A 25,025-nucleotide genomic window follows, 5' to 3' on the forward strand; every position below is an offset into this window, starting at 1 on the left:
ACACACACCCAGTTTTAGGGCTGCTATTGCCCCAGCTAAAATGTATTTATCTCTTACATTTTATGGCTGATTCCATTAATGAATTATTGAAATCCAGTTTCAGTGGAGTGAAACAGAAAGTGAGGCTGAGGAGGTTGGAGTCCCTGGAGTGTCCCTGTAGATCCATTTGCTGGGGTGAGTCCTTCTCACGAGTTCTCTGTGGTTTTTACAGCATTACTCTCCCTTGGCTCCCAAGGCTTTTACAGCTTCCCCATATCCAAGCTGCTGCCTCAGTGGTGGCAGGAGCTGAGTGGAAATGCTCTGCTGGGAACTGGGAACTGTTTGGCACCTGCTGGGGCCAGTTTGGAGCTGCCCCTGTGCCCTGGCTGCAGTGAGCCCATCCCACTGCTTGGGATTCCAGCAAGCTGCAGGAAAAGTGAGCTCAGGTGCTCAAAACAGGGACTTTTGGACAGCAACTCACCTTTGCACAAGGCCTGCCCCACACAGTGAAGCCAGGCTTTGGTCCAGGCCTGTCAGGTTTCTTGGCCAGGAGCTCAGAAATTTTTGTTGGACTCTAGGAATTCGGGAAGGAGCCTGGCCTGGAACTGCTGCCACTGCCAGGAGCTTGAGCCTGGACTTGCAGCTTGAACGTGGAAACCAGGCTGGGAGAGCTGGGGAGAGGAGAAGCTCCAGGGAGAGCTCAGAGCCCTGCCAGGGCCTGGAGGGGCTCCAGGAGAGCTGCAGAGGGACTGGGGACAAGGATGGAGGGACAGGAGCCAGGGAATGGCTCCCACTGCCACAGGGCACTTCTACACCTCACAAACCAAGGGGACAGGGAGGGCTCAGTGACAACAGCCCTGGAGTTACTCCCACTAAATGCTTTTTAATTGTATAAAAGTACTTAACACCACACTCCCTACCACAAGTCCAGTGCAGGGTTTATTCAGGAATATTCCCAGGGGGTTTTAACCTTATTTCTGTCCTCTGGCTGAGTTTGGTGGTTCCTTTTTGTGAGGTGTGGGTGATTAAAGCCCTCAGAGTATGGGTGATTAAAGCAGACCTGGTGCTGACCTGGCAATTCCTACATGAGTCAGGCTTCCCTGGAGCCCCCTTGTCAGCAGCCTAATCCCAAGGGATTAGGTCTGATCTGCAAGGAAACACCTGCTGAAGCTTTTGGCAGCTGCTGGCCTGGGTTGTTCTGGAAAGGCTGGGGCAGTGGCACCCCAGCTCTGCCAGGGCCCTTCAACCAGGCACTTCCAGAAAAAACCCCACCTTTTAAATTGTTTTTTTAAATTATTTATATCAAACCCAGGGGGGAAAAAAATCAAATAATGCCATTTTTTTTAATACAGAAGAGGTTCACTTGTTCTTTGTGCTTTATTGGACTGCAGACCCCACAGGGGGTGATGTGGGGTTTAACCTGGGCTCTTGTGCTTTAAGGCACTAAAACCAGAGCTCTCAGTCACCTTCTCTTCTGCTGGTGCTCAGCAAGAGGTTTTAGTGGCTGAGAGTGACTGGAAAAACCCGGAGCAAAATTCCTTTCAGGTGCTTTGTGGTGTGCAGGGCCCTGGCAGCAGCAGATTAATGCTCCCACGAGGGTGGGAGGAGGCAGATAAGAGCAGAGCTCTCTGGGAGGGGCTCTTGGCACAGGTTCATCCCGAGGAAAGTACCCACACATTTGTTTTTAGTTTGTCCTGCACTTAAAATGAATCAGGAAAGCAGACTAGGGTGGGTATAATGGGAGTATTATTGCCAACAGAAACAGAACAGTATAAATGGAATTGCAGCTCTTCACTCCCTGAAAGATCCCAGGTTATCCCACATCAATAAAGTGCAGTTATTCCTCCAAACTGGGGTGGGGATTCACCCCTTGTATCCACCTGTCTGCAGGCAATTTAGTGTTCCTTTCCTTCCCTTTCCACGTTTCCTTTTCTCTCCTTTTGGCAGAGAGAGGAGCTGGGGGAGCTGGGCAGAGGCCCCTGGAGCACCAGGGTCTATACTTAAGATGGTGCTGTGATTCCAGGGAATGTCCTCTGATCCCAGAGTCCATGTTCAGGATGGTCCTGTGACCCCGGAGTCTGTGTTCAGGATTGTCCTGTGATCCTAGGGATTGTCCTGTGATCCCAGAGTCTAGGCTCAGGATGGTCCTGTGACCCCAGGACCATGTTCAGGACTCTTCTGTGACCCCAGGGTCCATGTTCAGGAGTCTCCTGTGATCCCAGAATCCATGTTCAGGAGTCTCCTGTGATCCCAGAATCAATGTTTAGGATTTTTCTGTGATCCCAGAATCCCTGTTCAGGACTCTTCTGTGACCCCAGGGTCCATGTTTAGATTCTCCTGTGACCCCAGGGTCCATGTTTAGGATTCTCCTGTGACCCCAGGGTCTGTGTTTAGATTCTCCTGTGACCCCAGGGTCCATGTTTAGATTCTCCTGTGACCCCAGGGTCCATGTTTAGATTGTCCTGAGATCCCAAGGTCCATGTTCAGGACTCTGCTGGCAGCAGCCTCACCATGGCAGCAGCTCTGGCCAGTGCTGGGGCAGGTGACACTCACTGGGGTGGCCCTTCAGAGGCTGCCCTGGCCCTGGAGGTGTTGGGTGAAGGATCCTCACCCTCCTGGCCACTTTCTTCTCCAAGCACAAGAGCCTGGGCCTCCTCCTCAGCAGGACTGTGCAGCTCCTCCAAGCCAGCCACGTCGGGGTCCCTCAGGAACTGGAATAAAACCACAAGCCACCAGGTTAGGTCCTGTTAGAAACCCCAGAGCCAGCAGATTGCTCCAGCCCGGGAGCTGCTACCTGGCCATCCCATCCTGGCCTTCCTTGAAACTACACTAAACAAGGAGAATGTTAAAAAACCTTATTTCTGTGAGGAAAAGAAATAAATTACCCCTCCAATACCCCTTCAAGTGAGTTAGAGCAGCTGCAGTTCCTCTGTTTGGAGTTGGACTATTTAGGGGTTTTTTTTTAAATAAATTTTGCCCAATCTTTCCATGTCAGTTCAAATTCCTTTGAGCTGGGAAGAAACCACTTCCAGCTGGGAGATGCTCAGCTGCAGGAATGCAGCAACTGCAGCAAGTGGGACCCAGGTGCTGCTCTGATCAGAGCCAGGCCAGTGGGAGCTGCAGCTTCTCCTGTCCCCAGCGTCCCCCCTGCTCCCCTTCCCTCCAAACCCAAGCCAGGGAAGAAATCAAATAAAGGTGCTCAGCAGCTCTAGAGAAGTGGGACAGATTAAATCAGGTTTCAATTCAGGCCCCGCTTTCTGTGCAGTCACAACAAGGCCAATGAGGCATGGGGTCCCTTTTCCAAAAACCCAAACAGATCCTCTGCAGCCAATTCCAGACAGGAGCAAATCTCAGCTTGGCTTTCCTGCTCCCCGAGACTCAGATCCTGCTGGGAAATCCAGGAGTGTCCCACAGACCCACAGGAGTGTCCCACACACCCACAGGAGTGTCCTGAAACCCACAGGAGTGACCCACAGCCCCACAGGTGTGTCCACAGACCCACAGGAGTGTCCCACAGCCCCACAGGAGTGTCCACAGACCCACAGGAGTGACCCACAGACCCACAGGAGTGTCCTGAAACCCACAGGAGTGTCCCACAGACCCACAGGAGTGTCCTGAAACCCACAGGAGTGTCCCACAGACCCACAGGAGTGTCCTGAAACCCACAGGAGTGTCCCACAGCCCCACAGGAGTGTCCACAGACCCACAGGAGTGTCCCACAGCCCCACAGGAGTGTCCCACAGACCCACAGGAGTGTCCACAGACCCACAGGAGTGTCCTGAAACCCACAGGAGTGTCCCACAGCCCCACAGGAGTGTCCCACAGACCCACAGGAGTGTCCCACAGACCCACAGGAGTGTCCACAGACCCACAGGAGTGTCCCACAGCCCCACAGGAGTGTCCCACAGACCCACAGGAGTGTCCCACAGACCCACAGGAGTGTCCCACACACCCACAGGAGTGTCCTGAAACCCACAGGAGTGTCCCACAGACCCACAGGAGTGTCCCACAGACATATTTTAAACACTCTGCCCTCTCCCTTCTTTCCCTCTCTGCCCCATGCCAGGCTGATCCCTTTTGTTAATTCACATTTTAAACACTCTGTCTGCTCCCTTCTTTTCCTCTCTCTGTCCTGTCCCATGCCAGGCTGATCCCATTTATTAATTCACATTTTAAACACTCTGCCAGCTCCCTTCTTTTCCTTCTTTCCCTCTCTGCCCCATGCCAGGCTGATCCCATTTATTAATTCACATTTTAAACACTCTGCCCTCTCCCTTCTTTCCCTCTGCCCCATGCCAGGCTGATCCCTTTTATTAATTCACATTTTAAACACTCTGCCCTCTCCCTTCTTTCCCTCTCTGCCCCATGCCAGGCTGATCCCTTTTATTAATTCACATTTTAAACACTCTGCCCTCTCCCTTCTTTCCCTCTCTGCCCCATGCCAGGCTGATCCCTTTTATTAATTCACATTTTAAACACTCTGCCCTCTCCCTTCTTTCCCTCTCTGCCCCATGCCAGGCCCCAGCAGTGCAGGGGATCCACTATTGCTGCTCCTGGATCTGGAAAATTCCTCCTCCAGAACACAGCAGGAGCCTCAGCCCTTGCAGCTCCCTGGCCTGACAGGCTGCACTGTTTGGATACCCTGCGCAATTATTTTTTAATTATTATTTTAATACCCAGAACAACTTTTTTTTTATTATTAAGACCCTGTACAGTTATTTTAAAAAAAATTTTAAAACTCAGAACAATTATTTTTTAAACTATTTTAATACCCTGTACAAGGACTTTATTGCTATTTTATTACCCTATAAAATTATTTTTAAATTATTATTATTATTTTAATACCCTGTATAGATTATTTTATTATTAAGGTTTTTTTACTATATTAATACTCTGTACAAAGATTTTTTTACTATTTTCATACCCTGTACAAGGATTTTAAAGTTATTATTATTTTAATACCCTGTATAAGGATTTTTTACTGTTTTAATATACTTACAGGGGTTTTACTCTTAATACACTGAACAATTATTTATTAATTATTTTAATATCTTCTACAAAGAGTTTTTAATTCTTTTAATACCCTACACAATTTACTGTTTAATACTCTTTAAAAGGATCTTTTTACTATTTTAATATTCTGTACAAGTTTTTTCTTTTTGTTATTCTCTTCATACTCTGTACAAGCATTTTTTACTATTTTAATATAATTACAGTGATATATATATATATATTTACTATTTTAATCATTGTACAAGGACTTTTTTCATTATTTCCATACCCTGTACAAGCATTTTTTTACTATTTTAATATAATTACAGGGATTTTTTTTACCATTTTAATCATTGTACAAGGATTTTTTTTTTCATTATTTTCATACCCTGCACAAGGATTTTTTTACTGTTTTAATATAATTACAGGGAGATTTTTTTTTACTACAAAATGCTGGGAATTCTCTTCCAGAACTACAGGAGTGCCACAGGGCTCTGGCAGAGACAAAATATTCAGCTCCACGAGCTGCACACAAATAAAAGCTTTAAAACCCCAGAATTTTGTGCTGAATAAGAACTTTTACAGCAAAGCTCTGCTTCAGGGCTGCTTCTTGTGCAAGGACAAAAGAGGAAGAAGAGCAGGACTGAAACCCAGAAATGTCTGAGCTACCAGCAGGAAAATGCCCCAGGGTGAGTTTTGAATCTGAGTCCTGTTTAAAAAAAAATAAATAAATAAAATTTAAAAAGATGAATTGCCCAAGAATATCCCCTTGAGATCATCCTGAGGCGTGAAAACAAGCAATTATAAAAATAAAAAAATAATGTGGGTTTGCTTTTGCGGATCCTGCTGCTGCCCTTGTTCCACAAAACCCCCCGGGAGGAGCAGGGGCCAGGACAGCTGTGCCCCAGGGCACAGGAGGAGCTCTCAGCTCAGCCAAACAGGAAAGCACAGGGAGATCACCACCAGAAAAGGCATTTTTGAGACATCACTTGTTTATCTCCATTTCTAGCAAGTGCTTCTGTTGAAAAACAAAGGTTCTCTTCTACAGGAGAAACCCCACAGGTCCCCACCTACCTCCCTGAAGTGTGATGGGATTTCCAGAGGTGGCTGAGCCCAGTATTTGATTTTTTGGTGGTATTTCCACAGGAACAGGGAAGCAACTACCACCAGATTTAAAGCCACGAACCCCAGGGAAAACAGGAGGATGATGTACCAAGCTCGGGTTGCCTCTGGGAAAGAAGGAAAAAAATCCAAATACAAATAGCAGGTTCACATTTATGGAATCATGGAATGGTTTGGATTGGAAGGACCTCAAATCCCACCCAGTGCCACCCCTGCCATGGCAGGGACACCTCCCACAGTCCCAGGCTGCTCCAGCCCCAGTGTCCAACCTGGCCTTGGGCACTGCCAGGGATCCAGGGGAAATCTGGGAATTCCATCCCAGCCCTGCCCACCCTGCCAGGGAACAATTCCCAATTCCCAATCTCCCATCCCAGCCCTGCCCACCCTGCCAGGGAACAATTCCCAATTCCCAATCTCCCATCCAGCCCTGCCCTCTGGCAGTGGGAGCCATTCCCTGGCTCCTGTCCCTCCATCCTTGTCCCCAGTCCCTCTGCAGCTCTCCTGGAGCCCCTCCAGGCCCTCCAGGGCTCTGAGCTCTCCCTGGAGCTTCTCCTCTCCAGGTTGAACATTCCCAGCTGTGCCAGCCTGGCTCCAGCCCTGGAGCAGCTCCATTATCCCATTTTACAGCAGGATTAGGAAGGAAAAGGAGAAGGTACCACACGGCCCCTCCATCCCTGATCCTTTTGCCACTAATGCCACGTGTGAAGTCCCCATGGTGCTCTCAGCACTCCTGACACACTGGGGGTGGCAGGGACCAGTTCAGGTGATCCAGGACTCTGTTCCACCCCATCCCTCTCCACACAAACCCCATCCCTCTCCACACAAACCCCATTCCTCTCCACACAAACCCCATTCCTCTCCACACAAACCCCATTCCTCTCCACACAAACCCCATTCCTCTCCACACAAACCCCATTCCCTCTCCACACAAACCCCATTCCCTCTCCACACAAACCCCATTCCTCTCCACACAAACCCCATTCCTCTCCACACAAACCCCATTCCTCTCCACACAAACCCCATTCCTCTCCATACCACTGAGGGCAGTTCTGTGACACTCTGGGGCACTTTGCTGCCCTTCTAACAAGTGACCCGAGTAGATCTTCAACTGCACTTGAATGCTGAAGCAATAAAGTGTTGCCTCCTTTAGATTTCCAATTTCGAACCGTGTCTTGCTTTCACTTAGCTTCTGTTGGAAAGAACAGAAAGGTGTAACCAGACCAGTCTTCAACACAAATATCCCTCCCCCATTTAAATTTCTCATTCAAGAAACCAAATTTTAGTTTTTTTTCTCGCTCAGCTTTCCCAAACAACAGAAACAGTGGAATATTTCAGTTTTTCTGGGAGTTTTGGTGCAGCTTCTGCAGCAGCTCAGGCAGGGAGCAAAACACGGAGAAATGGAGGGGAAAATGAAACCACAGTGACTCCTTTCCTGGCTCTCAGCTGAAGGTGTTCTGTGTGTGAGAAAAACACACAGCGCTGCAAGGCAGGAAGGATGTGGAGATGATTGACCAAGGACTCTGAAGCAGAAGGGGGTTGTAAATAATTTTTTTTTTTTGCTTCTGTTTTTTAAATGTTTGACTTCACATTGATGTCATTTGGAAGCTTCCTCTTTTTAAATTTTTTTTTTTTTTAAGCCTGGCTTAACCTCCCCTGTGCCTCTGGCCTGTCCAAACACGATTCCCAGGCCCCCAGGCAGCAGCAGGAGCACAGGATGATCCCAAACCTCTGAGCCTCAGGATGAACAGGCCCAGCTCATCCCAGCTCATCCCAGCTCATCCCAGCTCATCCCAGCTCATCCCAGCTCATCCCAGCTCATCCCAGCAGGATCCTGCCACCTCCTCCTCTCCTGCCTGGCACCAGCCCAGCAGCAGCTCCTGCAGCTCCCAGCAAAGCAGCAGGGACATCTCCCAAATTCCTGAGCAAACTGCGGAATCAAAATTCACTTTTGGCAGCAGTGCTGTCCCCGGCTGTGAAATCAGAGGGATTTAATCCCTTTCCAAAGAGGGAGGGAGCTCCCAGGTTTGGAAGTGCAGCAACCCCCGTGCCCAGGCCAGGAGCAGTTTCCCCACAGGCAGGGGTGACCCTCTGGACACGGAATACACGGATTTTCTGCCCCCACTGCCATCCTGCCAAGGGACACCGGCTCCCAGCCCTCGGTCCCCAGGCACCAAAACAAACTGGAGAGAATTCTCACTTTTTCTGTGGGACTGGAGGAGTTCTCCCAGTAGGACACGAGGTACTGGACGAGGTCCCCGGGCTCGGGGGTGAAGGGGGGGCTGACGCCGACGAGCAGAGAGTCGGGTCTGGCGCTGACATTGTTCACCCTGGGGGGACCCAGAGTGGCTGGAAACAAGCAGAGAGAGCAGGGGGAGCCTGGGGGCACAGCTGCCTCCAGCTCCACACAAACCCCAAAATCCCGGGGCTGGCAAAGCCCTCCCAGCCCAGGGAGTCCCAGCTGGGCCCCATGCCCACCTTGTCCCCAGCCCAGAGCACTCAGTGCCACCTCCAGGGGACACCTGCAGGGATGGGCACTGCAAAGCTCCCTGGGCAGCCCCTGCCAGGGCCTGAGCACCCTTTCCATGGGGAAATTGCTGCTGCTGTCCCAGCTGAGCCTGCCCTGGCCCAGCCTGAGGCCGTTCCCTCTCCTCCTGTCCCTGTTCCTGGAGCAGAGCCCGACCCCCCGGCTGTCCCCTCCTGGCAGGAGCTGTGAGAGCCACAAGGTCCCCCTGAGCCTCCTTTGCTCCAGCTCAGCCCCTTCCAGGCTCCCTCAGGAACTCTCCAGCCCCTTCCCAGCTCCCTCAGGAACTCTCCATTCCCTTCCCAGCTCCCTCAGGAACTCTCCAGCCCCTTCCCAGCTCCCTCAGGAACTCTCCATTCCCTTCCCAGCTCCCTCAGGAATTCTCCAGCCCCTTCCCAGCTCCCTCAGGAACTCTCCAGCCCCTTCCCAGCTCCCTCAGGAACTCTCCAGCCCCTTCCCAGCTCCCTCAGGAACTCTCCATTCCCTTCCCAGCTCCCTCAGGAACTCTCCATTCCCTTCCCAGCTCCCTCAGGAACTCTCCAGCCCCTTCCCAGCTCCCTCAGGAACTCTCCATTCCCTTCCCAGCTCCCTCAGGGACTCTCCATTCCCTTCCCAGCTCCCTCAGGAACTCTCCATTCCCTTCCCAGCTCCCTCAGGAACTCTCCAGCCCCTTCCCAGCTCCCTCAGGAACTCTCCATTCCCTTCCCAGCTCCCTCAGGAACTCTCCATTCCCTTCCCAGCTCCCTCAGGAACTCTCCATTCCCTTCCCAGCTCCCTCAGGAACTCTCCAGCCCCTTCCCAGCTCTGTTCCCTGCCCTGGACACTCTCAGCAAGCACCCCAAATATCGACAGCTTTTCCTCAGGAAAGGACAAGCATTTCCTCACCTACTTGCTGCATTTAAGAATATTTGCTTGACTTTTCCCAGAAATTCAGTGAATATTAACCAACAGTTGATGCTCTCAAGTGTCTCAGTTTATCTGCAGTTACTTGTCATAAAATCATTATCTTTTCCTTTGATCAGCCTGCCATACTTTCCATGCTCCCCAAAACCCCCCTGTTTGGGCCCTAGATGGGCAGAGGAATAATGAGTTTTCCTCTCCTTGCTTTGATGTCATAAGGGTGGGATGGGGTGGGCTGTGAGTCCTTCCAACCCAACCCTTTTGTGACTTAAAGCGTGGCCTTGACACTTCTACACTGTACTGTAAACAATTTATATTTCTCTGAACGATTTATATTTATCTGAACCATTAATACTTATCAGGACGATTTGTCATGACAATTTATATTTATCAGGACACTTTATGTTTATCAGAAGAGGGATCTGTCCAGCAGAAAGAGGCTTTTAGCCTCAGATTGCCACAAACCCGAGAGTTTGTGGTGTGTGTGTGTGGGCAGAGCTAAGCAGGGAAATGAGAAGATGGAAAATCCTCCAGCAGAAGAATGCTGTGGCTCTTTGTGGCTCAGCCACCCCTGGAGGCTCGGAGCCTCTGTGGGCAGAAACAGCTCAATCCTCCTGACACCTTGGTTTTAAGAGTCTCTGTTCTGTTTTGGTGTGTGCAGCTTTTAGCTTTATATTAAGTGTTACTAGGATCTTTTCACAGTGTGGGGAAGACAAAACAATCCTATTCCAGCTGGAGACTCAAGGACAATCTCTTCAAACTTCAGGCCCAAAGCTCAAATGTGAAAAGAGGACAGGCAAGCGAGCAAGGAGGATGAAACTTCATCATTTGAAGCTTTAATTGGAGAGTTGAGTCCTGTATGCAAATGGACTAATAAAAATGTGAGATCTCCTGACCAAGCCCTTTTGCCCATTTTGAAGCCACCTGGGCAGAGCCAGGACTGTGGGTCCAGTGCTGCCCTGGATCCCTGGCAGTGCCCAAGGCCAGGTTGGAGCAGCCTGGGACAGTGGGAGGGGTCCCTGCCATGGCAGGGTGGGATTTAAGGTCCCTCCAGCCCACTCTGGGATCCCAAGACTTCACACTGTTGATTTTGCATTTAGAAATGAGTCATTCCCCCTGCCAGCCTCAAAACCATCCAACAGATGTGGGAATCCAGAGCTTCCCTCTGGCTGCCCTGGGACCCTGGCAGGGTCAGGAACCCCCTGGACAGAGCCCCCACAGACACTGGCTGTGATCTCTGTCCATGGAAAAGAGTTTTCAATCTTACAGGATCAATTACCAGTTCTGAGGGTTTGATATCAGTAATAATTAAGTGTGGCACAGATGCAAAAGTAAAATTTGAGGATTCTAGATGAGGGGTCCAAAGGGGACAAGCTGGAGGAAATTGGGTGTGCCTTGTCCTTTTTCTCCTTCTTCATGCCCTCCATGTCTCACTGTGGTGTTGGCATTTTTCTGTTGGTTCAGGCTGGGGACACACTGTCCAACGTAGGTGACAGATATTGGCACGTTCTTGTAAATCCAGCCCAGGGAGTTTCTGGTATTGAATGTTTGTCACATCCCACTGAGGGCAGAGCCCCACACGCTGCCCTGCAGGACAGAGCTGGGCAGGGCAGCAGAACATGTGAGAGATCAACAGAATAAAGAACCTCGAAACCAGCACAGACTAATTATGGCTTCTGCTTTGGCAGGGGGCTGACAGACAGAGACTTTCTGTGGGTCTCAGATTCAGTCAAAGAGGGAAACTGAGAGTTTCTAGCCAGGAAAAGCCTGGGAAAGAGCTGGAGAAGAATGCAAATAATTCTTTATCTCTCTTGTTGTTCACATTGTTTATAGTTAAGTTCTATCACTGTGCGTCAAGCACTGTACACCAATGGTTTGCGTTGTTTTCACTTCAGAACCAGTGGAGTTGGTCCTCATGAAGCTCTGTATAAAAGAGCAGTGTATTTTGAATAAATCAGAGTTTTACTCCCAGCAGCTTTTTTGAGTCAGACTCTTCTCATTCCCGTCCTGCCTCGACAGCCACAACTTTCTACATCTGAGAATCATCGACAGCACAGATCCCGACGAACAGACCCCTCAGTAAATATCCCCTTTCTCCTGCGAGCTGACTCCAGCTCTGTCCCAGCTGCTCAGGCCCCCTCTCCCAGCAGAGCCCAGCTCCCCAGAGCCCGCGGGGCCGTGCCCAGCACTCACTGTTTGTCTCGGCCACGAAGGGAGCGCTGAGCACCCAGGGCGAGGCCAGCGCGCCGCGCTCGGCGCGCAGCCGCAGCAGGATGGTCCAGCGCCGCCGCCGCAGCTCGGGGGGGAACGGGCACCACGTCCGCGGGGTCTGTGTGCAGCCCATCCCGCTCCAGGCGCCGTAGAAGCCTCTGCAGAGCACAGAGAAACCGTCCTTAGGCTGCAGGGCCGGGGGGGACCCCCACAGCTGCCGCTGCTACCATCCCCTCACTGCGGGAGAGGTTTCACAGCCACTGCTGCCAGCCAGGGAGGAGGCTGGTAACAGGAGCCACGTGTAGCCCTGAAAGAACTTTCACAGAATTCCCAGAATTCACAAAATCATTGGGTTGGAAGAGACCTTCCAGGCATCGAGTCCAACCCAGCCCCAGCACCTCAACCCAGCCCTGGCACCCAGTGCCACATCCAGGCTTGGTTAAACACACCCAGGGGTGGTGACTCCACCACCTCCCTGGGCAGCCACTCCAGAACTTTGTCACCATTTCTGTAAAAACTTTTCCCTGATGTCCAGCCTGGATTTCCCTGGGTGCAGCTCGAGGCTGTGAGCTCTGGCTCTGTCAGCTCCTGGAGAAAGAGCCCAGCCCCAGCTGGGCACAGGCACCTTCCAGGAGCTGTGGGCAGTGACAAGGTCACCCCTGAGCCTCCTGTTCTCCAGGCTGGGCACCCCCAGCTCCCTCAGGGTTCCTCACAGGGTTTGTGCTCCCAGCCCCTCTCTGGATGTGCTCAGTGTCCCAAGGTCCTTCCTAAATGGAGGGGCCAGAATTGGACACAGAACTCTACCAAGGTTATTGACATAGAAAACTGCTGCCCTGATTTTTAAAAGCATCAAGTTTTCTTTTATAGTTCTTTTGAAAGTTTTAAAGTTCTCATAAAAATTCTTTAGCCTTCTGATAATGTTTACATATTTGAGAATCAGAGTTCCCACACAATTTCATGGATAAATAGAATAGTTTATATATTTGTGGGTGGAGAGAAATGATTGATTGATCTTTAGACCAGTGTGATTGGAAAGGTAGCAATTCCATCCTCCAATCCAAAACAGTCACCTTTGGAATTCTATAAATACCAGATGTTTCAATAAAACTGGGTCTTTTTCTCTTTTGAACTTACCAAGCTTCTGTGTACTCATTTACTGTCTGAGACAGAGTGAATTTCTTTTATTTCATGTCCAATAGCAACAGAAACCAAGAAAGAAAGAAGGGTAAATAAGATAAACTTGAAACAGCCTGTCCCAATAAACACTTTGTTTGTCTCTGGTGACCAACGAGTAAAGTGTAAACTTAGGAGTTTTGTAAGAATGTATAAAAGCATGCATTAATAAAAAGAGTTTGAAGCCTTCTGCAAATGGAGTGTGGTGCTTTGTATTGCCTCCATCTCAACTACAACATATCACCATCTGTTGAAACCAGGTGGGGCATTGTTCTTCATCTCACCCATGATTATTATCAATGGCAGGCAAAGATTTTAAGGTGATTTACCTGCCCTTGAAAAAGGGATATTTTGATTAGGCATGGCAAAAATCAGAGGATTTGCAAATTGCATTATTGAACTTCTCAGCTGTTTGTTCTATTCACTTTCCAAGCTGTTGCAAGCAAAACTCAGCTTCAGAGGAAAACCCACGTTAGGTGAAGTGCCTTTCAGTGCTGTAACAGTATTTACTGATGGCTCTGGGGAAACACACGAATCAGAAATAACACAGCATGACCAGACAACTAAAACCAGGGAATCAGACATCCAAACAGCCAAAGGTTCTCCTCAAATTGTCAAATTACAGCAGTAGTTAAAGATATCCCTCACAACTCCAAGGGGGACAGCCTCTGTGAATGGCCAAAACCAGGTGGGGCAGTTTTCTTTATCTCCTCCACAACCATCCCTCATAACTCTGGGGGAATTTCTTCTGTCCATGGGCCATCAATTATTAAATATCTTCTGTCCATGGCCACTGAGTGTCCCTGCATGGCTGATAAAATTCCATCATCCATGGGGAGATGCTCTGCCCAGGGGAGGAGCCGAGAATTCCTACTTGGATATAATCTGACCTGGGAACAGCACAGCAGCCATTGCCCCCTGCATTCCCAGAGGAGCAGCTTTCTTCCCCCTGCATTCCCAGAGGAGCAGCTTCCTTCCCCCTGCATTCCCAGAGGAGCAGCTTCCTTCCCCCTGCATTCCCAGAGGAGCAGCTTCCTTCCCCCTGCATTCCCAGAGGAGCAGCTTCCTTCCCCCTGCATTCCCAGAGGAGCAGCTTCCTTCCCCCTGCATTCCCAGAGGAGCAGCTTTATCCCCACTGCATTCCCAGAGGAGCAGCTTTCTTTCCCCTGCATTCCCAGAGGAGCAGCTTTCTTCCCCCTGCATTCCCAGAGGAGCAGCTTTCTTCCCCCTGCATTCCCAGAGGAGCCCAGGCCCATCTCCCCCAGCCCTGGAGCTCCAAGGAAAACTCCCCCCTTGTGCAGATCCTGCTCCAGCAGAAGCACAGCTGGCACTGCAGGAGGGCTGAGCCCCCCTGGGATGGGGCTGAGCCACCTCCCTGACCCACAGGGGACAGGGCTGCTCTGACCCTGGCAGTGTTTTTTTGTACTATTTCATTTGTATTTTTAATTTTCCTACTAAAGAACTGTTATTCCTATTCCCATATCTTTGCCCGAGACCCCCTTAATTTCAAATTTAGAACAATTCAGAGGGGGTTTGCATTTTCCATGTCAAGGGAGGCTCTGCCTTCCTCAGCAGACACCTGGCTTTTCAAACCAAGAGAACAATAAACCATGAGCAGTGCAGTGCAGCCTCCTGGAGCAGCACCCCCCTCGCAGCCAGCTCTGCTGAGACAAGAACCTGTGACACAGCTGTGGCTTCACAAGGGTTAAACCAACCCCACCCAGCCCCTGGGAGCTGGGGAAATTTAAATTGGCCAGAATCAGGCAAGGTTAAATTCTGTGCAGCATTCCTGGCTGTCCTCAGGGCTTCAATGTCTCCTCAGCTCCTCACGGGCCAAGGGCCTGTCAGTCACAGGAGCTGCTCCTGGAGACACATGAAAATATCTGCGATAAAAAACGCTTTTTATCTTTTTTATTTATATTATCTTTCTAATCTATTTTATTAAAGTCTGTGCTTAATCATTTTCAGTGTTTCTGGGGTTTGTAAAACCAGTTGTTAACCTGCATTAGAACAAAAGGAGTTGGTTTTATTTACTGGTTACTCACGTTTTGTAATGGGCTGTGTACACCACCGAGCCATTCTCCACTGGCACAGGAGACCACCTCAGCAAACTCTGGAAGTTGTAGGAATAAACCTCCACATTTTTCGGTGCTGGTAAATAGGAAGGACTTTCTAAAGGAAGAAGAGGAATTAAAAATATATATATATATATTGAAACATTCAAGTGCACAGTAACCAAATTTTGGTCTCCAAATTCCATCGCCATATATTAAATTTGCGCTTACTTGTATGTAAAACTTTTTCCTCTCCTTCTTCATCTGTTTCCAGGGCTCTGCCATGTTCAGGTGGGCAGGGGCTGGCACAGGGTGCCCAGAGGAGCTGGGGCTGCCCCTGGATCCCTGGCAGTGCCCAAGGCCAGGTTGGACACTGGGGCTGGAGCAGCCTGGCACAGTGGGAGGTGTCCCTGCCATGGCAGGGGTGGCACTGGGTGGGATTTGAGTCTGGGATTCTGTGTATCCATGAATTCCAACTCCCTGTTTTATTCATTCCATAACGAGCACAAAGCTGAAAGTACCAAGCCCAGCACAGAACCATAAACCCCACCCAGACCCCCATGAAGCCATAAATGAAGGTCCCAGGATCACCAAGGCTGGAAGAGCCCCCCAGCATCACCCAAACCCTGTCCCCAAGGGCCACATCCAGACTCGTCCAGACAGTGACTCCAAACCTCCCTGGGCAGCTCATCCCAAGGCCTGACCACTCTGTGAGGAAAAATTATTTATAATTTCTGCTCTGCCCCTCCCCCAGTGCCATTTGAGGCCATTTCCTCTTCTCCTTTCCCCTGGGACATGCAGCAGAGCCCAGCCACCCTCCTGGCAGGGACTGTGCAGAGCAGTGAGGTCCCTCCCGAGCCTCCTTTCTCAAGCTGAGCCCCCTTCCGCTCTTCACACCACATTCTTTTTTTTTCTGGAAAGTTTTCCAGCCCTTCCAAGGTTTTCCAGCCCCTTCCCTGCCCACTGGTGATCCCAGCAGCTGACCTGTTCTATCTGCAGCTCATGATTACCTCCCTGCACAACCCAGGTGGGCACCCTGTGCCAGCCCTGCCCACCCTGCCAGGGAACAATTCCCAATTCCCAATCTCCCACCCAGCCCTGCCCACCCTGCCAGGGAACAATTCCCAATTCCCAATCTCCCATCCAGCCCTGCCCTCTGGCAGTAGGGAGCCATTCCCTGGCTCCTGTGCCTCCATCCTTGTCCCCAGTCCCTCTGCAGCTCTCCTGGAGCCCCTCCAGGCCCTGGCAGGGCTCTGAGCTCTCCCTGGAGCTCCTCCTCTCCAGGCTGAACATTCCCAGCTCTCCCTGGAACCTTCTCCTCTCCAGGTTGAACATTCCCAGCTCTCCCTGGAGCTCCTCCTCTCCAGGCTGAACATTCCCAGCTCTCCCTGGAGCTTCTCCTCTCCAGGTTGAACATTCCCAGCTCTCCCTGGAGCTTCTCCTCTCTTCTTCTCCCCCATCTCCCTCCTGCTGCCCTGAGGCCATTCCAGGGAATGCCAGGAGCCAGCTGGGACGGAGCCCTCCAGGAGGAGGTGGTGGCCCTGCAGGAGCTGTGGCTGTGCCAGCTCTGGAGGTGATTCCTGCAGCCAGGAAGGGCAGGAGCTCTGGGGCTGGGGAGGGCACGGAACCCGGCAGCGGCGCGGCCACAGCGGCCACATCAGGGACACATCAGGGCCACCATCAGGAGCACATCAGGAGCCACATCAGGAGCCACCATGAGGGGACACCATGAGGGCCACCATGAGGGGACACATGAGGGGACACCATGAGGAGACACATCAGGGCCACCATGAGGGGACACATGAGGGGACACCATGAGGAGACACATCAGGGCCACCATGAGGGGACACATCAGGGACACATCAGAGCCACCATCAGGAGCACATCAGGGGCCACCATGAGGGGACACCATGAGGGGACACCATCAGGGGACACCATGAGGGGACACCATCAGGGGACACATCAGGGCCACCATGAGGGGACACAGTGGCCACATCAGGGCCACCATCAGGGGACACCATGAGGGCCACATCAGGGCCACCATCAGGAGCACATCAGGGGCCACCATGAGGGGACACCATGAGGAGACACATCAGGAGCCACATCAGGGCCACATCAGGGCCACATCAGGGCCACATCAGGGGCCAGATCAGGGCCACAACAGGGGACACATCAGGGCCACATCAGGGCCACATCAGGGGCCAGATCAGGGCCACAACAGGGGACACATCAGGGCCACAACAGGGGACACATCAGGGCCACATCAGGGGCCACCATCAGCCTCCAGCTCCTGGCCAGGAAGGGCAAAGCAAAGGGAAGAGCTGTGTCTGAGGGACAGAAGGACAGACTGACAGGCCAGGAAGGCCAGGAGGAAGATGCCAAAAACATGGCCAAAAAGGGACAGAGGCAGGCAGGGCCTGGAGGGCAGCCAGAGGCCAAGAGGAGGGAAATGGGGGCGGTGATGGAGAGGAGGAAGGGCTGAGGAGGAGGAGGGAGCAGCAGCAGCCAGGGAGGAAGAGCAGAAGCAGAAGCTCTGCAGGACAGGGCCGAGCTCCGGCGTCAGCCCCAGCAGCCCTGGCTGCTCTGGGATCTCTCCTGGAGCCTGCAGGGAGCAGCAGGGATGGAGGGAGGCTTTCCTCCTGCACCCCAGGTGCTTTTCTGGAGTGACTCCCTCACACCATTGGGGCACAGAATAATCAGGGGGTGGAGGGGGTTGGAAGGGGCTTCACAGGTCACCCAGTGCCACCCCCTGCCAGGGACAGGGACACCTCCCCCCTTGGCCTGACAAAGAACAAAAACAAAATACCCACATCACAGCAGGCAAGTTACTACTCTGAAGAACAGAGTCTCCTAATTAACAGTCTGTTAATTTTTACATCAACGAGATCAGAAGATCAAGCATTCAAGTCAAATTCTGGCCCAGGCTTCCCCAGGAATTTGAATTAATTTAAAAAGTTTGGGTCCTTTTGATTTCTACATCTAGTTGCATTAAACCCTAAGTCCAAAATACTGAATAATGAGTTGAGCTTTAGCTTTCCAAGAAAAGCTGTGGCTGCCCCATTCCTGGAAGTGTCCAAAGGCCAGGCTGAAGCAACCTGGGATGGGGAAAGGTCTCCCTGCCCACGGCAGGGGGTGGAACAGTGACATCCCTCCCACCCCAAGCCTGGCTGTGTTTCTCTCAAAGCTTTCATCACGCTGTCATTAACCTCTCCCAGGTCTGCCACATTCATTTCCCAGCCTCAGCTCTGGGGCAGCACTCTCAGAACACACACACTGCCTTGGGCCACGCGTGGCTGGTTCAGCTTTGCAAACCCCTGGGAGATTCCTCACAGCTTCCCAAACCATCCTCCTCTCGGGTGCTGGGAAGGCCCCCAAGGAGCCTGCTGGAAACTGGTGAGAAATTTTCACTTTCCAGTCCCACGGGTCCTGTCTTGCACTCTCACTGCTGGTCTGGCACGTGGTGAGGTATCTCACACCATCTGTGCCCTCAGACTCTGCTGCACGCCCTCCTGCAGAATCCCAGGAAGCTCAGAGAGCAAAACACCACAGCAGCAATTCCCAGCACACCTCCAAAGCAAATCGAGAAAAGAGCGATGAAGGACAGGGGGAGGTGGGATTTTGGGAATTAGGAATTGTTCCCTGGCAGGGTGGGCAGTCCTGGCAGAGGTGCCCAGAGCAGCTGGGGCTGCCCCTGGATCCCTGGCAGTGCCCAGGACCAGGTTGGAACAGCCTGGGGCAGTGGGAGGTGTCCCTGCCATGGCAGGATGGAATTTAAGGTTCCTCCAGCCCAGCCTGGGATCCCATGACTGCACATTGTTTATTTGCATTTGGAAATTAGTCATTTCCCCTCTCGTCCCCAAAAACACTGCAGAGCTCACCAAAAACACTGCAGAGCTCACCAAAAACACTGCAGAACTTATCAGAGCCACCGCAGGGCTTACCAGCCCTCTGAGGCTGCCACGAGGGTGCCACGAGGCTGAGGAACTGCTTTCTCAGCACCCAGAGAAATCCGAATTTCTGTCAGATCCCTCCCTCGCAGGGCAGGGACTGCAGCTGCTGAAATCATGCCCTCAGCTTCCTACTCACCTCCAGTTGGTACGGCCTAAAATAACACAATGAACACTCCAAACACGGCACCCATGGGTCCAAGCACCCTCAAACCCCCAAACTCCCCCAGGCAAAGACAGAGAGGTCCCATCCTTCCTTCCCACCTGGCAGGGCTTTGCACTGGGCTGGTTTCTCAGAGCAGCCGCCCAGGAAGGCTCAGATTGTTTTTTCCTGCTGTGCAGAGGATTAATGGCACTTCAAACCACGAGTCAGAACTTTCACCCGGCAGAGTGTGAAGCCACAATCACTGCCAGCGAAAGCAGCTTGGCTGGGGTGACCCACGCGTGTCCCAGCTCCTGCTGCTCCTCAGGGATTCCCCATCCTCGCCCTGCACCAGCTCCCAGCCGCTCTGCAAAGCTGGCAGAACAGGAAGCTGGGCTTTGGGGGATTTGGGGCGGACTTTCGCTGTTCCAGTGCACCAAAGCGGCTTCTCGGGGGCAGTGTAACATCCCATCCGTGGCAGCGGAAGGTCAGCTACCAGCCCTTCCCGATCCGACCTATTTTGGGACTCTGGGATTCCCGGAGCTCCCTGGGAAGTCGCTCGGCTGCTGGTGGGATGGAGCCGGGCAGCGCTGGCCGCAGGAGCTCCGCCCTGGTCTGCATGCAGCGGGTGCGGACCGCAGAGCCCGCAGGGTCCGGCTGGCCGCGGCCACCGCCGGGACACGGGACACGGGACACGGGACACGGCCACGGGACACGGGACACGGCCACGGGACACGGGCTACGGCCACGGGACACGGGACACGGGACACGGGACACGGCCACGGGACACGGGACACGGCCACGGGACACGGGACACGGGACACGGGACACGGGACACGGCCACGGGACACGGCCACGGGACACGGGACACGGCCACGGGCCACGGGCCACGGGACACGGGACACGGCCACGGGCCACGGGCCACGGGACACGGCCACGGGACACGGGACACGCTGAACCCACCGAGAGCCGCGGGGCGGCACAGGGACACCGGCCCCGGGCCAGCGCGGCGGCCGAGACCGCGCCCACGGACACCGGGCCCCGCAAACACCGAACCCCCAAAACACCAAGCCCCGCAAACACGGAACTCCGCATCCCCCGGAATCCCGCATCCCCCCGAGCCCCGCAAACACCGAACCCCCAAAACACCGAGCCCCGCAAACACCGAACTCTGCATCCCCCGAACCCCGCAAACACCGAACCCCGCAAACACGGAACTCCGCAAACGCCAAACCCCGCAAACACCGAGCCCCGCACCCCGAGCCCCGCACGCACCTGCGGCCGCGGCCCGCGCCGAGCCCAGCAGCAGCAGCAGCAGCAGGAGCGGGAGGGAGCGGAGCGGAGCCCGGCCCCGCATGGCCCCGCTCGGCCGCGGGCCCCCGAGCGCGGCCGGGCCGGGCCGGGCCGTGCCGGGCCGTGCCGGGGCGGCCGCACGCTCCGCCGCTCCGCCCCGCACCGCCCCCGCCCCGCACCGCCCCCGGGGCTGAGCCCGGCCCGGCCCCGCCCGACGGCGCTGCCGGCCCCGGGAGGGCAGGGCAGGGCCGGGCAGGGCGGTGCCGCGGTCCCCTGGCCCTGACCTGCCCCTTCTCCTGCCCCCGGCCTTGTCTCTGTGCCGGCTCCGGCCCCTTCTCCTGAACTGTCTGAGTGCCTGCCCCGTCCTTCCCTGCCCCTGCCTTCCTCCCCAGCCCCATCCCCAGCCCCATCCCATCCCATCCCATCCCCATCCCATCCCCATCCCCAGCCCCATCCCATCCCCAATCCCCATCCCATCCCCATCCCCATCCCCATCCCATCCCCATCCCCATCCCCATCCCCATCCCCATCCCCATCCTCATCCCCATCCCCATCCCCATCCCATCCCCATCCCCATCCCCATCCCCATCCCCATTCCTTATCCCCATCCCATCCCCATCCCATCCCCATCCCCAATCCCATCCCCATTCCTTATCCCCATCCCCATCCCCATCCCCATCCCCATCCGTTCCCCCTCACTATTCTTGTCCCTACCACGGCCCCTGCTCCTGTCCCTGTGGCCGATGTGAGGACACCTCACCCTGGTTTCTCTGGCTGCACTGGGCATGGCAGCAGCCCCTGGTGACACTGACCACACCTGCAGCCCCTGGTGACACTGATCACACCTGCAGCCTCTGGTGACACTGACCACACCTGCAGCCTCTGGTGACACTGACCACACCTGCAGCCTCTGGTGACACTGACTTGCAGCCTCTGGTGACACTGACCCACACCTGCAGCTCGTGGTGACACTGACCCACACCTGCAGCCCCTGGTGACACTGACCTGCAGTCCCTGGTGACACTGACCACACCTGCAGCTCATGGTGACACTGACCTGCAGTCCCTGGTGACACTGACCTGCAGTCCCTGGTGACACTGACCACACCTGCAGCTCATGGTGACACTGACCTGCAGCCCCTGGTGACACTGACCCACACCTGCAGCCCCTGGTGACACTGACCCACACCTGCAACTCGTGGTGACACTGACCACACCTGCAGCCTTTGGTGACACTGACCACACCTGCAGCCTCTGGTGACACTGACCACACCTGCAGCTGATGCCAGTGACAGCAGATTGTGCCTGAAAACTGCTTTGGTCAAAAGCAACGGAAGCAGAGGGGTATTTCGTGTATCTCCTGAACACAATCGAAATGCTCTCTCTGAAACACTTCAGAGGGGAAATATTATCATTATCATTGTTATCATCATCATCATTCTCATCATTCTCACTAGCATCACTCTCATGATCATCACTAATGGCAGCACTACAGTGTCAGCAGGACTGTGGCTGGCAGGACTGCCAGCAGAGGAACCCGAGCAAGGTTAGGGCACGTCAAACACTCGAATGAACGCAGCTCACGTTCGGCTGCCTGACGGGTCCCTGGGCAGAGCCGGCACCGGCGCCACGGGATTTCCGAGCAGGGAAGAGCGGCAGGAGCTCACGTTCCGAGCAGCTGTGCTCCCGGCTGGATGAATCACTGGATTTCGCTGCAGTTCAGCTCTTTCTCCATCCAGGGGGAGATTTCTGCCTGTTGCTCGGCCCCGGGCTCTCGGGCGGGGCAGCAATAAAACAGGCGAGAATCTCCTGTAACAGCCTTTAACCGCGCCGCAAAGGATGAAAGAAGCATGGAGGAACTCAAAATTAAAGAAACTCCACTTGTGACTTAGGCAGTGGGGTTCCCCTCCTCCCTTCTGCTAAAGGACGCGTTGGATGACAGAAATCCCAGAATTTGTCGTGTCTGTTTGCCCTTTGCCAGGGCCAGGGTTTTGCAAAGGCCAGGGTTTTGGTTTCAGCCCAGGCAGGGTTTTGGCCCAGCTCTGTCTTATCTGGAGGTTCCTGATAAATCACAGCCCAAGAAATGGCTCTCCTGGAGTCCTCTCGGGTAGGAGGGAGGTCAAAGTGAGAAAAGGTTCGTGGAAGATGTGGTACCCACCATCGGATGATGAGGGAGGGTTTATTAAAGCTGGAGCTTAAGGAGAATGGGGAGAATGGAGAATAAAGTGATTTGATGAAGACAGGGAAGAGAGAGATGGGTTTAATGACATCCGATCAGAAAGAAAATAATATCAATAACCCAGGAAATCTGCAGAACCTACAGAAGTCCAGGGAGATTTCTGTGTATTGCCTTTCTTGTCTTTGAGCCTAGGGAGAGGGAAGCAAAGTCAATGTCAAATCAGACAGTGGGGGATAAATGAGCCCGTGATTTTCCTGCAGCCAAATTTCTGGCACAGAATCTTGAAAAAAAAATCTACAAAAAGATAAAGAAGGTGCCCAAAAATAACAGAGAGGAAGAGGGGAAATGAATCCATTGCCAGACCCAGGGGCAGTTCCACATCAGGCAGTGATCAGGATGTGAACAATTTTAGGACCACAGTGGTCTGGGAGAGAAATCAGCCCAAACCTTGTGTTCCTCAATTGTTCCTCTGTTAAAGAACACAGGTAACTCAGTCAGGAAACTGAAACAAGAAAGGAAAGCAGAAGGGATCCCCTGTCCTATTCAAATTACACTTCAGAAAGTTTTAAACAAATTCCAGACTTATTACACCAAAAGCTCTTCAAACTCTGACCTCAGTCCTTGCCACTCCTGGTGTCTGCTGCTTGGATTTTTAACCTTCTTGCTGGAAGAGAGACAGAATTGAGTTGTTTTATAGTGGCCTGACATGAACAGGAAAAACATTCTTAGAGAAAACCCACATTGGTCTGGTCAGCCACAAAGCCTCCCACTGCAAACTTTGCTGTGGGGGCTCTGCTGATGTTTGGGGATGATCTGGACCCTCATGTGCCAGCTGGGAACTCTTGGAGGTAGATAGAAAATTATTTAGATGTGTAAAGAGGCATCTCCAATTCAGTTTTGGTCTCAGTTTCCAGTCCTACCCTGCCCTCTGGCAGTGGGAGCCATTCCCTGTGTCCTGTCCCTTCAGCCCTTGTCAACATTCCCTCTCCTGGAGCCCCTTTAGGTGCCACAGCTACAGAGGGTTAGAGGACATTACCTACAAAGGGTTAAAGGAAATTACCTACAGAGGGTTAAAGGATATTACCTACAGAGGGTTAAAGGAAATTACATCACCCTGGGAAGAGATTTGAGTTTTAATGGATGATTTTTAAGGTCCCTTGCAGCCCAAGCCAGCCTGGGATTCTGTGATTTCACCAGGCTCAGGTGACACATCCTGTGCCTGTAAAAGGGAGAGGTCAAAAAGAGATCAGAAAGGAAAAAAGCAACTCCTCCCTCCCTGGGTTGTGTTGGATGTTCTGTGTTCTCGCCTAGAGCAGAATTTTGGGTTTGCTGCTGAATTCAGAGCTGGGCCAGGCTTTCCCAGAGCCTTTGGGCTCATTGTGTGTGTGCATTTCACCATGTTGTGAGGCTCAAAGTAAAAAAAAAAAAAATGTTGTTAAAAGTTTAAAAAAAAATTATGCCACAGTTAAAAAAAAATGTGTTTAGAGATTCACTTACAGTAAATCTGTGATGAAATCGAGTCTGGGAGACAGAGGAAGTGCAGTCAGGCAGTGCCTGATCAGAGCAGTTTCCGTGAGCAGAGTAAACAGAGCTCTACTCATGTGAGAGATAAACAGCCCATTCTGCCAGGAATGAACTCGTCTGCCAGGTCAGCCCTTCCGAGAAGAGGCTTGTCTTGGGGTATGAAATTCATCCTGAATTTTGGGTGTCTGGGCATGACACTGAGCGTGGCAAAGAGCTGTAGGAACAAAAAGATCACAGTGGCCAAGGGGAGTCAGTTCCTCAAATGGTGACATTTAGGGGGAGTCACAGAATCCCAGACTGGGTTGGGATGGGAGGGATCTTAAAATCCCCTCCAGTGCCACCCTTACCATGGCAGGGACACCTCCCACTGTGCCAGGCTGCTCCAGCCCCAGTGTCCAACCTGGCCTTGGGCACTGCCAGGGATCCAGGGGAATCTGGGAATTCCATCCCAGCCCTGCCCACCCTGCCAGGGAACAATTCCCAATTCCCAACTCCCATCCAGCCCTGCCCTCTGGCCACTGCCCCCTGTCCTACCACTTTCTGCCCACATAAAAATCTCTCCTTCCCTTTTTAGCCCCTCCAGGCCCTGGCAGGGCTCTGAGCCCTCCCTGGAGCTTCTCCTCTCCAGGTTGAACATTCCCAGCTCTGCCAGCCTGGCTCCAGCCCTGGAGCAGCCCCGTGGTCCCCTCTGGACGAGGATCCCTCGTGGGTCAGTTTTTGGTGGAGGGGTTCTCAAGGTGATGTGTGGGAAATGAAAATGTGAATTTAAGGAACACACCCTAAGGCACCTCCTCTGATGGAACATTGGCTCTGGTAACAGAAAACTGCCAGTCCCAGGGTCACCCCAAAGCCTGTCCCCAAGGACACTTCCAGACACCTCTGGGACACTCCCAGAAACTCCAGCAGACCCCGGGAAACTCATTCCAGCACCTCACCACTCCAGGAGGGAAAAATTCCTTCCAGTCTCTGATGTGAACCTCCCCCATGAG

The 25,025-nt window shown here is 52.9% G+C and overlaps 1 protein-coding gene across 1 annotated transcript; it reads right to left on the reverse strand.

Moving 5' to 3' along the window:
* Positions 1–1,708: 1,708 nt before the first annotated feature.
* IFNGR2 (interferon gamma receptor 2) lies at positions 1,709–20,444 on the reverse strand. The gene is made up of 7 exons (XM_077781730.1): positions 20,317–20,444; positions 14,944–15,070; positions 11,708–11,883; positions 8,291–8,439; positions 7,129–7,282; positions 6,046–6,200; positions 1,709–2,690 (listed from the first exon to the last, which is right to left on the reverse strand). The coding sequence occupies exons 1-7, from the start codon at positions 20,396–20,398 to the stop codon at positions 2,529–2,531; spliced, it is 1,005 nt and encodes a 334-aa protein (XP_077637856.1). The 5' UTR covers positions 20,399–20,444; the 3' UTR covers positions 1,709–2,528.
* Between the last annotated feature and the right edge of the window lie 4,581 nt (positions 20,445–25,025).

This window comes from Lonchura striata, chromosome 2, assembly GCF_046129695.1.
Source record: "Lonchura striata isolate bLonStr1 chromosome 2, bLonStr1.mat, whole genome shotgun sequence".
NCBI lineage: Eukaryota > Metazoa > Chordata > Aves > Passeriformes > Estrildidae > Lonchura > Lonchura striata.